Genomic DNA, 13436 nt, shown 5'->3' with positions numbered 1-13436 from the left:
CATTTAAAGTTCTTTCACCAAGTAAAGTTCTTCATTGTTAAGAATATACTACAAACTCTAGTTTCCATAGTGCAAAGAAACTGAAGCTCCAAGTTCAATGATTTGGTGAAGTAACTCCAATTGTAAAATACTAGAGCATGATTAAAGCCTGAACTGGCCAGGTTTTCACATGCAGAGCTTAAGCATCCAGCTTATATATGACATGTTAGTGATGATTGGTTAAAAATTCCAGTCCTGCTCTTACCAGATATAGATCACTGTATTCATATTCTTGAATCATACTTTCTGGTTTTTCAAAGTAGTCAAACTAATACAAATTTTTCAGAGGTGAGTGATTGTAGGTAGAAGGTACAATACCTTGATTAAATATGATGCAAGCTTCAATGTGCAAACCGTTACTTTACGTTGGCACTCACTAGGCTTTGGATTGTAAGTGCATTGAAATTTTAGTAGTCATTGTACAACTCTTGAGATCTTTTGTGTCAGAAATTTCCTAGATGAAAGTGCTTTGAAAGTAAATCTTTCCGTTTGTTTCACAGATAGGTAGTGAGTCTGTATTCTATGCCATAAATGGTATCATCTGCCACAATCATAAAACGAGAAGGGCAACTCCTATCCTGGAAAACTTTAGGAATCTGGAAAGGAAAATAAATGGTTAGTAGAAATCATGACCAGGTTGATAAATGTTGTAATATTGTAAAATCACAGAAAAAAAGATAGGCACCTATCCCAGACCTAGGCCTAAAAGGTAATGTGAATTGTTGTTAAAAAATATTTAATTGGTTACTTAGATAAAATTTACACAACATAAAATTAACTGCTTTTAAAGGTACATTATGTGTATACTTTATATTTTCAATATATTCAGTGTTGTTCAACCATCATATTGTCTAAATTAATCCCAGAACACTTTCATCACCCCAGAAAGGAAGTCTGTAGCTAATAATAATTACTTTCCTGGCAGGCAGTGGTGGCACACACCTTTAGTTCCAGCACTCGGGAGGCAGGCAGGTGGATCTCTGGGTTTGGGGCCAGCGTGTTCTTCAGAGTAAGTTCCAGGACAGCCAGGGCATCCCCTCTCCCCTGCACCTGGCAAACATGTACTACTTTTTGTTTTTGTGCTTTTGCCCACATGGACTTTTCACACTGATGTAACCAAACACATACTTGTTACTGGATATTTTCCCATGTACAATGTTTTCTTTTATTATTATAATTTTTTGAGGTAGTGTCTTGCTTTCTGATCAGTACTAGACTCAAACTCATGATCCTTTTGTCTCAGCTCTCCAGTTGCTGGGATTAAAGGCATGCACCAGTGGGTTTGATTCCTAGCACTGTATGAATTATATGTGATAGTGCATTCCTGTAATCCCAGCACTTGGGAGGTGGAGCCAGGAAGATGAGGAGTTCAAGGTCATCCATGGCCACACACACACACACACACACACACACACACACACACACACACACACACACACACACACGGGAGGGGGTGGGGAAAAAGCAGGAGAGAGAAGAGAAGATTGTGTGGACTGGTTTGATTCTGTAGCAGCATTTGGAAGTTTGATTTGCCACACCTACCTGAGCTCCCAGACTGGGGTAAGGTTGTAAGAAAGAACACTTGGCCAGTGTTTGAACGCCTTGTCAGACTTCCTGATGGAATATTAAGAAGTTTAGCTACTGGGAAGATACTAAATTTGTTCTATGTGAATTTTATTCATCAAAATCAAGACAGGAAACATACTGAACTAAGAATATTTTCTGTGTTATTCTCCTCATTTTCTGTTGTTTTCAAATTTATAGCCAGGATTTTGATGGAATTTTTGTTTGTGTTTGTTTGTTTGTTAGTTTGTTTTGTTTTGATACAGGGTCTCTCTGTGTAGCTCTGGCTGTCCTGAAACTAGCTCTGTATACCAGGCTGGCCTCAAACTCACAGAGCTCTGCCTGCCTCTGATTAGAGGCATGCACTACCACCACTGCCTGGCCAGCCAGAATTTTGGAAGTTCTCTTCTGTTATAAACATCTCCACATCAGATGTTCAGTTATATATTGAACATCATCTTTATTCCTGTCATCTTCCTAAGTTTGTTTTTAAAATTAATTTTGGTTCTTAATGTTAGATGATTCTTTAAGTCTCTCCCATATTGCATTTGAAATTTTAGTCTTCCTTTATACATCCCAGGGAGAGATAATCTTTTAAAAACCCTTGCCTGTCCTATTCCCATTGCTTTTCAGGTTTCAAAGTAAAAATATAAGTAGCTTGAAATTTTATCAACTGAACTTCATGTAACCTCAATTCCCCTTTCGATTTTTATATAAGTTAAGAAAAATTAAGACTATAGAGGCTTTAAAAATTTTTAAGTCACCTAAACATCAGCTGTCAAGAGATTCCCTATATGTGTATGTGTTTTTAATACTTTAAATTTTTTATTCAAAACGAGGCCTTCAAATTTGTCTTCTTAGCTAGGTGTGGTGGTGCATGCCTTTAATTCTTTTCTTTTTTCTTTTTTTCTTTTCGAGACAGGGTTTCTCTGTGTAGCTTTGCGCCTTTCCTGGAAATTGCTTTGGAGACCAGGCTGACCTCGATCTCACAGAGATCTGCCTGCCTCTGCCTCCCGAGTGCTGGGATTAAAGGCGTGCGCCACTACCGCCCGGCTGCCTTTAATTCTTGTACCTGAGGAGCAGAGGCAGGGGAATCTCTGTGAGTTCTAAGCATCCAGAGCTACATGGTGGGACCTTCTTTTTAAAAATAGTCCTCTTAGCTGCAAATGAAAACTGTTGGTTTCTAATAGGAAACATCTCTTCCCCTGTCCTGATTTTAAAAGCGTGTGTGTGTGTGTGTGTGTGTGTGTGTGTGTGTGTGTGTGTGTGTGTATTCTTTAATTTTATTGAATTTGATTATTCATAAGACATTTGCTAAGCACTGTGTGTCATACCCTGGGTTACAAAGAGTGAAGACATCATAGGGCTTGCTCTTTTTTTTGTTTACTTGTTTTGTTTTGTTTGTTTGTTTTTTGTTTTTTTGAGACAGGGTCTCACTGTGTAGCTCTGGCTGGCCTAGAACTCACAATGTAGGCCAAACTGGCCTGTAATTTACAGAGATCTTCCTGCCTCTGCTTCCCAAGTTCTGGGATTAAAGGTACATGCCACTACTGTCCAGCACAGGACTTGTTTACTGTCCAGTGGGAGAGAGAGAGCCATATATGAACAGTGTTAACTCATTTGGTAAGTATTGCCACTAGTAGAGAAATACAGAATGTAAGCATGAATTGATTTTGTACTACAGATAGTGGAAAATAAGGAACAACTCAGATTGAGTTGAGAGAGTTAAGCCAGGTAAATATGAGTCAATGAAGCATGACCCTAATTAGTCTTTATCAATAAGAAAAATTGAGAGTCAAATATTGGGGTAAGAACCTGAAAGATTAGAGAACTGGGAGCAGCTGTCAGTTGCTTCCTATCTCTACAAATCCTCAGACCCAATGGGCGTGAGGTCCTGTCTCCACCTGCCTTATGTTCCTGTCTCCACCTTCCTAGTGCTGGGATTAAAGACGTGCACTGCCACTGCCTGGCTGTGTTTCTCTTTTAGACTGCTTCAATCTCATGTAGCCCAGGGTGGCCTTGAACTCCTGATCTTCGTGCTTCCTCCTCCCAAGTGCTGGGATTAAAGGTGTGTGCCACCACGGCCTGGCCTCTATGGTTAACTAGTGGCTAGCTCTGCCCTCTGATCTCCAGGCAAGCTTTATTTGTCAGAACACAAACAAAATATACAAGTAAGCCAAGCCATACTAGTTTAAGAACTCTATGGTGTTCATACAGTAAAATCATCTAGGAACACACTTCTCCAAATGTATACCCATCATTAAGGGATAAGGGATTGTGAGTTCAAGACTACCCCGGGCCACATACTAAGTTTGAGGCCAGCCTAGGCTATGTAGTAAGACCCAATTTCAAAAAAAAAAAAAAAAAAAAAAAGATATGTATGTATGTATATATAAGTAAGGAATTGTTTATATGATTCTAGAAACTTAGAAGCTCCGCTGTATGATGTCTGCAGTCTGGAAACACAGGAAAGCTGGTAGTAATATAGTTCTGGAACTGGATAATAAATGTGAAAATCCCAGTTTAAGGGCAGGAGAAGACAGCAAAGCAAGTTAGACACACACAAAGAATCCTCCTGTCCTTCACTATTTAATTTCTACACCTTCAGGTCCTCAGTGGCTTAGAGGAGACCTAGTTATGTGAGAGGGTGGTCTGCTTTACTTAATCTACCAACTCAAATGTTAATCTTGTCCTACAACACCCTCAGACATACCCAGAAGTAGTAGTCTGAGCATCCAATAGCCATTACAAACACATAAAATTAACCATTACATAACTGTGTTTGCCTCACGCATTAAAAAATACTAAAAGCAAACTTAGATATGCACATAGGATCTGACAGGAAATTTATAGAATTAATTTTATTTAAGAAAATCTTCAAGCCCAGTGTGGTGGCGCATGCCTTTAATCCCAGCACCTGGGAGGCAGAGGCAGGCTGATTTCTGTGAGTTCAAGGCCAGCCTGATATGCAGAGCAAGTTCCTGGACAGCCAGGGCTGCTAAGAGAAACCCTGTCTTGAAAAACAAACAAACAAAAAAAGATCTTCAGTTAGCCAGTAGCTTTTGCATCATTCCTTTGACTAGTTTACCTTCATTATTCCTGGTGTGTTATTTAGTCCTTTACTTGGCAATACAAGTCCATTTCTCATTTAGTGTATAAGAGCACGTACAAGCTTCCCTCCCTCCCTCCCTCCCAGTGTGTGTGTGTGTGTGTGTGTGTGTGTGTGTGTGTGTGTGTGTGTGTGTGTGGTGTGTGCGCACGCTGCAGATAGTCAAACCTAGGGCCTTATGAGTGCAAGGCAAACTGCCCTGCCACTGATCTACACCACTGGTATCAGTTTCCTGAAGACAGCAGAGCCCTTGACCAGTGGTCCTCGTTCTGTATTCTCTTTGGTCTCCAGAACTGGAGTTTTTGCACCTTTTCTTTCTAAACACATAATTTTCATATTAGAAAATGTAACATCTATAATGTCAGGAAATTTCTTCTGGCACCTACTTTATCTTTTTATTTAAATATGGTATTTACTAAATAATCTCTAAAAGTCTTACCTGTTCTGAAAATACCACGATTATAATGTTCTTTGTTTTTTATTAGTTCTACCTGTCAATCTTGTACAAGGCTAAATTAGGCCCCTAAGAAATTTCACAGGTTTGGAGAGATAGTTCAGCAGTTAAAAGCGCTTGCTGTCTTTCCCAGAGGACCCGAGTTCAACCACCTGAAACTCCAGCACCAGGGAATCTACCTTTTTCTGGCTTCAGTGATGCTAGCTCTCATGTGCATATACACGTATACTTACATATTTAAAGGTAGAATAAATCTTTAAGAAAATTAAAAATCAGCATCTCTAAGAAGTTATAGAGGCATGTAAGTTAGACTACTTTAACTTCATGGATATTGTGATATTCTTTCAGAGAAAGGAAGTCACATTTGAGGAAGTTTTGTCTTTAACAATAAAGTTCAGTATATTGCACTAATAGATCCATTGTTGTTGTTGTTTTTTAATTGATTTATTTATTACACATACAGTGTTCTGCCTACATGTATCCCTACAGGCCAGAAGAGGGCACCAGATCTCATTATAGATGGTTGTGAGCTACCATGGGGGTGCTGGGAATTGAACTCAGGACCTCTGGAAGAGCAGCCAGTGCTCCTAACCTGTGAGCCATCTCTCCAGCACAGATCCACTGTTTTTAAGCACTGAGGAATGTCTGGGATACAGATACACTCCATTTGGAGGGAAAACAGTTGTTTGGCAACAAAAACTTCAGCAGGAAACTTTTATTTATTTATTTATATTTATTTTTATTTTTTGTTTTTTTTCGAGACAGGGTTTCTCTGTGTAGTTTTTGGTGCCTGTCCTGGATCTCTCTCTGTAGAGCAGGCTGGCCTCAAACTCACGGAGATCCGCCTGGCTCTGCCTCCTGAGAAACTTTTTTTTTTTTTTAAGATTTATTTATTTATTATGTATACAGCATATATGACTGCAGGCCAGAAGAGGGCACCAGATCTCATTACGGATGGTTGTGAGCCGCCATGTGGTTGCTGGGAATTGAATTCAGGACCTCTGGAAGAGCAGTCAGTGCTCTTAACCTCTGAGCCATCTCTCCAGCCCGAGAAACTTTTTTTAAAATATATTTTTATATTGATGTTTTGCCTGCACGTATGTCTGTGTGAGGGTGTCAGAAGCCCTGGAACTGGAGTTACAGACAGGTGTGAGTTGTCACATACATGCTGGGAATTGAACCTGGATCCTCTGGAAGAGCAGCCAGTGATCTTAACTGCTGCACCATCTGGGAGGTCCTGAGTTCAACTCCTAGCACTCACATGATGTCTCATGAGGATCTGTAATGGGGTCTGATGCCCTCTGCAGCAAGAAACTTTTAAATCAGTTTAATAATTCTCTGTGAAGCCCGACTATTGGCACACACCTTTAATCCCAGCACTCAGGAGGAAGAGCCAGGTGGATCTCTGAGTTCAAGGTCTACCTGGTCTATATCGTGAGTACCAGGACAACCAGAACTACATAGTGAGACCTTGTCTTGAGAAAATAAAAATTCTGTGTGTACACAGTGGGGGAAAATCATATTTGAGAACATCCTTGTGAGGTTGCAGTTTTCTTAACTTTGGATTTCTGGAGGGCCTGTTGTTACACAAAGTAAATGGTATCTTTATGAATCAGCAGTTCAAGTCATTGGAGAGAAGTTGCTTGCTGTTGTTGTGTTACATATCATCTCCTGAAATGAGCATGCAGAGTTCTTACCTCTTCCCTGACACTTCAGTTTTTGACTTCAATAAAGTGTGTGTGTGGCTGCCTTCCATGCCGAGTAGGTCTTTGAATCTGAAGATGTAATTATAATTTATTGTTGTAACCTGCTACTTTTTTTCATTTTTATTTATTAAGAAATTTTCTACTCACTCCACATGCTATCCACAGACCTCCCCTCCTCCCTTCTCCCACCCCCCAGTCCTCTTTCCCAAGCCACCCCACATCCCCAAAATTGATAGACCTGCTACTTTTATTTGTCTGGCTATAGTAGGTTTATATGTTGAAGACTAGAGCTTATTGTTTTAGTAAGTGTAATAAGCACTCTGGTTTTTCCGTAGGATCAAAGAGGACCTTCTGGTTCAGAAGACTGGCTAGTGGCACAGCAGGCATCATGAGCAAGCACAGAGAAAGCTGCTCTTTATGTTCGTGAGGGGACAGGTATGGAAACCATTGTCTCATTTCTCTATGATACTGAACTCTAGAGAAGGACTCCATCTGTGACTACAAGATTGATGGACATACGCTGTTTGCTTCATTACTAATGTCTCTTACTAAACCAACAGTACAACTTTTCAAATGATTTTACTTTAATTAAGAGTAAGACAGCAATCGATTGATTGATTAATTAGAGACAATCTGTGTAGCCTGTGCTAGTCTGGGATTCACTATGTAATTCAAACACTCACATCAATCTTGTGATCCTCCTGCCTCTTTTTCCTAAGCACTGGAATTACAAGCTTAATCCAGAAAAGGGTGTTGGAGTCTCTGGAGCAGGCAGTTGTGAGTCACCTGACCTGGGTGCTGGGATTGGGAGTCCTCTGTAAGGGCCGGAGGCACTCTTAGCTGCAGAGCCATCTTTCCAGATCTGTTTGGGTTCTTTTGGGGGGGGGGGTGTTAATAGCTATTAAAGATGTCACATCCCTGATTTCTCTACTCGTGCTGGTTCCTTCCTTTTAGAATCACCTTACTGTTATCCTCGATCGTAGAAAGGTAATTTTAGCATGAAAAAGACCATGATTTTGAGCAATGGTGTTTGGAAAGAATATTGGCATATCTGTCTTTATTTCTTACTCATTATGCAAGAGCATAATTCAATTAGAAAATTTTAGGGGCACAGAATCAGAAATATAGATGTGATTTGCATTATTTTATTTTTCTAAATTAGTTGTGAAAGCAGTAATTTCCAGTAGAAAGGGAAGTATTATAATCTTATAGAGTCTTTGACTTTTCCTAACTGGCAGTTGTAGATTTTTTTTCTCCCCCAAAATTATGTATAATTATTTGGGATGTATAGGATGGCAAGAGGTCTGGCTGGTGAGACTGGTTTCAGAAACGGATCATGCCAGTCACCAGTACAATGTTGTGTTTTCCACATGAATTGTGAGGAAAGTCATGGATGTTCAGTATGAAATTGAGCTTTTTCTTTTCAGTTGAGGATGGCGCAGAGGCACTTGGTAATAATTTTTCTTGACCAGAATGTCTGCACCCGAAGTTAGCAAGCTATTTTTTGTCCTTCTGCACTTCATATGGCAAGATCCTATCCTTCAGGTACCACCTCTGTAGGAAGTTTCTACCATTATAGCAAAGGATATCCAAATCCACCAGAATCCATTCTTGTTTCTCTGAAGGAGCTGCAGCTGAAATACAAATGTCTAGCATCCTTTTTGCAGCTCAGTGTGGCTGTGACTAAGCTCACAAAAGGAATGTAAAGGAGATGATGTGTACTACTTCCGGGGCTGTCTTTATAGATTGTGCCCATTCAGCTTTTACCTTTCACCTTATTGCTGTCTCAGCCTAGATGTGCTGTCACCCGATTCTGGTGACGTAGGTTAAAGAACTAGACCCTAGGTCAGTGCTCGTTTTGGCATAAACCTCCAAGAAGATGCTATTCTTGAGCTGTTTATTTGTCCAAGCTAAGATAACATGTTGTTTAGCTCAGCTGACTTTTTTCATTTTTCAAGACAGGGATTTTCTGTGTAATAGCCTGGCTATCCTGGATCTTGCTCTGTAGAACTGACGGAGATCTGCCTGCCTCTGCCTCCTGAGTGCTGGGATTAAAATCATTTTCTGGTGTTGGTCTATATTTTTCTTGAAGACAAGCATCTTGTATAGTAGTTTCCTAATCTATGGTCAAGGAACAAGATGGAGGAACCTGCATTCTACTGAGTTGCTTATAGATGTGGAAGATTTGACCTTAATTGTTATAAAACTAAATTTACCAAGAGCTTAGACTTAGAGCTCAATTGGTAGAATGCTTGACATTGATGTGTGAAGCCCTGAATTCCATCCCAACCATTACATAAAACCAGGCATGGTGGTGTATGCCCATCATTCCAGCACTTAGATGGAGGCAGGAGGATCAGAAATTCAAAGTCATCCTTGGCAACATTTTGAGTTTCAGGCCAGACTGGGAGACATGAGACCCTGTCTCAAAACAAACAAAAACTTTTGTTTTAACCTTGGAAATATATTTGAAATAGTCTATATAGCAGTATACTCTACCCTGAATAATGCACTCTCTCCTTACTCTGACTTGGATCCATCTCTTCTTTGGCTTCATAGCACCTGATGCATATATCAGTTAGTATTTTCTGTTTCAAGTTAACTCATTCATCTATCTCCGCGGTGAGACCTTGGGCTTCTTTAGGTCAGAGGGATTTAGGTCACTAGGTTATAGTGACAAATAACCTAGGGACTGTGACAGTGGTTGGTACCTAGTAGATGACCAGTAATACGTGATGCCTGGATTTCCACATGTTCACCGTGGCACAAAATGAATGTGTGTGCCAAGGGAGGAGACATAAAAGCAGCAGTCAGGTTGGTGCTCCAAGTGGGACCTCAGTGCTGGAATTCTGCAGAAATTCTAAAAGCGCTGGTCAATAAAGACTCTAGAGGTAAAAAGACAAAAAAAATCCTCATATTAAAAAATCCAAAGTAATTATATTCATCTGTGAAATATATATGTGAATTTAGTGAGCTCCTATTTTGCATAGAATGGGCATTTTTATAAGAAAGGAAGCCAAGAATCTTGACATAAATCCTAACGTACGCAGTAAGAAGACTGCCAAACCCCAAATCTTTTTTTTTTTAATTTTTAATTTTTTTATTTTTATTTATTTTATTTTAATTAATTAATTTTATTTTACAATACCATTCAGTTCTACATATCAGCCATGGGTTCCCCTGTTCTCCCCCCCTCCCCTTTCCCCCAGCCCACCCCCCATTCCCACCTCCTCCAGGGCAAATTCTCCCCCGAGGACACTGTGATCAACCTGGTAGACTCAGTCCAGGCAGGTCCAGTCCCTTCCTCCCAGCCTGAGCCAAGTGTCCCTGCATAAGCTCCAGGTTTCAAACAGCCAACTCATGCAATGAGCACAGGACTTGGTCCCACTGCCTAGTTGCCTCCCAAACAGATCAAGCCAATCAACTGTCTCACCTGTTCAGAGGGCCTGATCCAGCTGGGGGCCCCTCAGCCTTTGGTTCATAGTTCATGTGTTTCCATTCATTTGGCTATTTTTTTTTTCAATAATTGAGTAAAACCGAAATTTATTATAAGCCACAGTCGTCCTAGGGACCTCCATGCTATATATATAGCCTTCATGGTTCTATGGCAAACCCCAAATCTTCAGGAAACCACAGCTGTTTCTTTGAAAATGAAACCAGGATCATCCCAAGACTTGGAGACCTCAAGCACTTCCTGGAGATGGCAGGGATAAAGCACCCTAGAGAAAGTGGGGGATAAAGGGACTAGTAAATAATCAGACTAACAGAATGGTGTTTGCTGTACCTCTGCTGTGTGTGAGGCAGGAGAGTCAGGCCTTAATTATTAATCCTAACACCAAAAACCTTACAATTTAGCCAGTAGTGAACAATGTTAAGTAGAAAAATTTAAGTAATAGCAAACAATTTTAATACCAACTCATCCCAAATGATAAATTAGCAGGTACTACCTCTTTAGTGGGCTGGGGAGATGGCTCTGTGGGTGAGGTGCTTGGTGTACAAAGACCAGTATCAGTTCAAATACCCAGAACCCACATGAGGCCAGGCATGGTAGTAAACATATATAATCCCAGTGCTCCTACTCTTAGTGGGAAGGTAGAGACAAGAAAATCCCTGTAAGCTCCTGCGCCAGCTAACTTTGTATGCACAGAAGAAAAACAGCAGAGACCCTGCCTCAAACAAGGTGGGAGTCAAAGATCAGCACCCAAGGTTGTCCTCTGACCTCCATATGTGTGCCATGCCATTTGCATACCTGTTCTTTCTTTCTCTCTCTCTCTCTCTCTCTCTCTCTCTCTCTCTCTCTCTCTCTCTCTCTCTCTCTCTCTCTCTCTCTCTCTCTCACACACACACACACACACACACACACACACACCCCTACATACACAAAAGATGGAAAAGTGATTGAAGAAGGTACCCTGTGTTGGCCTCCGGCCTCCACTTGCACCTGCCACATAAACATGCACACTCATATGAACCTGTATTCATACACATGCACACACAGATACATACAAAAGATGAGTTAATTTAAAGGGATGATCAAGAGTATTCTTCCCTTGGAACCCTTCCCTGCCTTTGGAGCTTCCCCCCCACTTTTCTCTAGTAAACCTAAATTTGATCTGCTCAAAAAAGGGATAATCATTAAGCCTGGTGTGGCTCATAACTGTAATCCCGGTTCTCAGGAGTCTGGGTCAGCCTGGGCTCCAGTGTGGGTTTTGACACTCTGTCTAAAAAATCTTAAATAGTAATAGAGGAATAGCTAGTAGCAGTTTTTAATACTCCTCCTATTGTGTTACTTGGCATTCTGTTAAATCATTGGTATCTTGTATATATGCTTTTAGGTCAAGTAATAGTAAGGGAAGTTTAAAAATTATATTTAAAAATGAGAGGTTTAAAAAGATTCATCAGTCATCATTAAAATGAAAACTAATATCCCTTACCAATACTTGAACTTTCTCTTAATTTTCTATTTAACAGAAGCTATGAACTCCCTTTTCTAGTAGAAATGTTACTTTATCCTAATCAAAATGATCCCTTCCCAACACCTGGACTTTTATCTTTTGCATTATAAGCTATTAAGTAAGTCTACCTTCTATGTTTGTAGTAGTTCTACATTTGTTCCTTAGTATCTCTGGAGGAGTGGCCCCAGGACCATTGCAAGCCCCAGCATCCATGGAGTATTTGTATATAACTTGTCCAGGCCATTCTGTGTACTGTAAATCATTGCTACATTACTAAGATAAAGTGCTAAAGAAATAGCTATTAAACTGTTTTACTTATGGAAAAATGACTAGAAAAAAATGTTTGTGCACGTTTGGAACATATGCAGTTTTTTCTGAATATTTTCCATCCATCACCGGTTTAATCTGTAGACATAGAACTTACAGATATAGAGGCTGACTGCATTTTGATAATTGTTAGCTTATAGGTTTCTAGACTTGAGGATCTTAGGTTGTTTATCATTGCCCAAATGGATTTGTTGGAGATTTCGTTCTTGTATACCTAAGATCTAAAAATTATATTTTAATAATTCAAAGTGTAACTCAGTTGTTTTGTTTGTTTGTTTTGTTTTGTTTTTGTTTACTTTTTAGGTTTAGACAAGTCTCTTCGGCAGTGTTTGCTCACTGATGGAGAATTACTTCCAAGCAGAAGCTTACAACCTGGACAAGGTATTAGATGAATTTGAACAAAATGAAGGTGAGAATTTACATTGGGAAATCTATTTGGATTTATGATATAGAGACTGTGAGAATAAGAATGTGAAGTTCTTAAAAAAAAAAATCAAGATGGCTCAGCAGTTAAGAGCACTGGCTGCTCTTACAGACGACCCAGGTTCAATTCCCAGCACCCATGTGGTGGCTCACAGCTGTCTGTAACTCTAGTCCCACGAGATCTGATGCCCTCCTCTGGCCTCCACAGGAACTAGGCACACAAATGATGCACAGAGATAGATGCAGGCAAACACCCATCTACATAAAATAGAATGAAATAAATCTTAAAAAATAGAATAAAATAGGTCTGATGATGTAATGACAATAATATAAATAAATTTTAAAGGGGGAATTAGCATTCCTTAGCATTATGTACCATGTACTTACATTTTTTAAACTTAATGTTTATGACAGTTCTATGAAGTTAGTTTCTCATTTCCTGTTACTTTATTTCCTTATTTAAGGAGAAAATGTATGACAAATGGCCAGGCCTGTAATCCTAGTACTTGGGAGCCAGAGGCAGAAGGATCATCACAAATTCAAGGTTAGCCTGATTCATATAGTGAGTTCCAGGTCAGCTAGGGGTACATAGATAAAATCTGTACCCTTCCTCCCACCCACAAAAATCTGCAAGTATGATGCATGGCTGTTGGCAGGACATTAGGGGTTCAAGGCTAGTCTTGGCTGGATACTAAATTCGAGGCCAGTGTAGGCTACATGAGACTTGTCAACAGGATGAAACACACACACACACACACACACACACACACAGATGAACTAAACTAGGTAATTAACATGTCCAAATAATAGGTAAAACCCAATCATTCCTATTTCCGTAACATTACTGAACATTCTTGTAA

General features: G+C 39.9%; 1 protein-coding gene across 9 annotated transcripts in view; it reads left to right on the top strand.

The window, feature by feature from the left end:
* Zfyve9 (zinc finger FYVE-type containing 9) overlaps positions 1 to 13436 on the top strand; it is a 144073-nt gene that overhangs the window by 46105 nt on the left and 84532 nt on the right. For 6 of the 9 annotated variants that reach the window (XM_076564713.1, XM_076564707.1, XM_076564715.1 and 3 more), the window contains 2 exons: positions 7207 to 7306; positions 12457 to 12562. In XM_076564713.1, the coding sequence (XP_076420828.1) occupies positions 12493 to 12562 (70 nt within the window). In that variant the 5' untranslated portion in view covers positions 7207 to 7306; positions 12457 to 12492. Of the gene's footprint in view, positions 1 to 7206; positions 7307 to 8298; positions 8417 to 12456; positions 12563 to 13040; positions 13121 to 13436 lie in introns of all 9 variants that reach the window. The other 3 variants (XM_076564711.1, XM_076564716.1, XM_076564712.1) reach the window with 2 other exon arrangements.

The sequence above is a fragment of the Peromyscus maniculatus genome, chromosome 2 (assembly GCF_049852395.1).
Source record: "Peromyscus maniculatus bairdii isolate BWxNUB_F1_BW_parent chromosome 2, HU_Pman_BW_mat_3.1, whole genome shotgun sequence".
Taxonomy (NCBI): Eukaryota; Metazoa; Chordata; class Mammalia; order Rodentia; family Cricetidae; genus Peromyscus; species Peromyscus maniculatus.
This window is presented reverse-complemented; position numbering and strand designations above follow the sequence as displayed.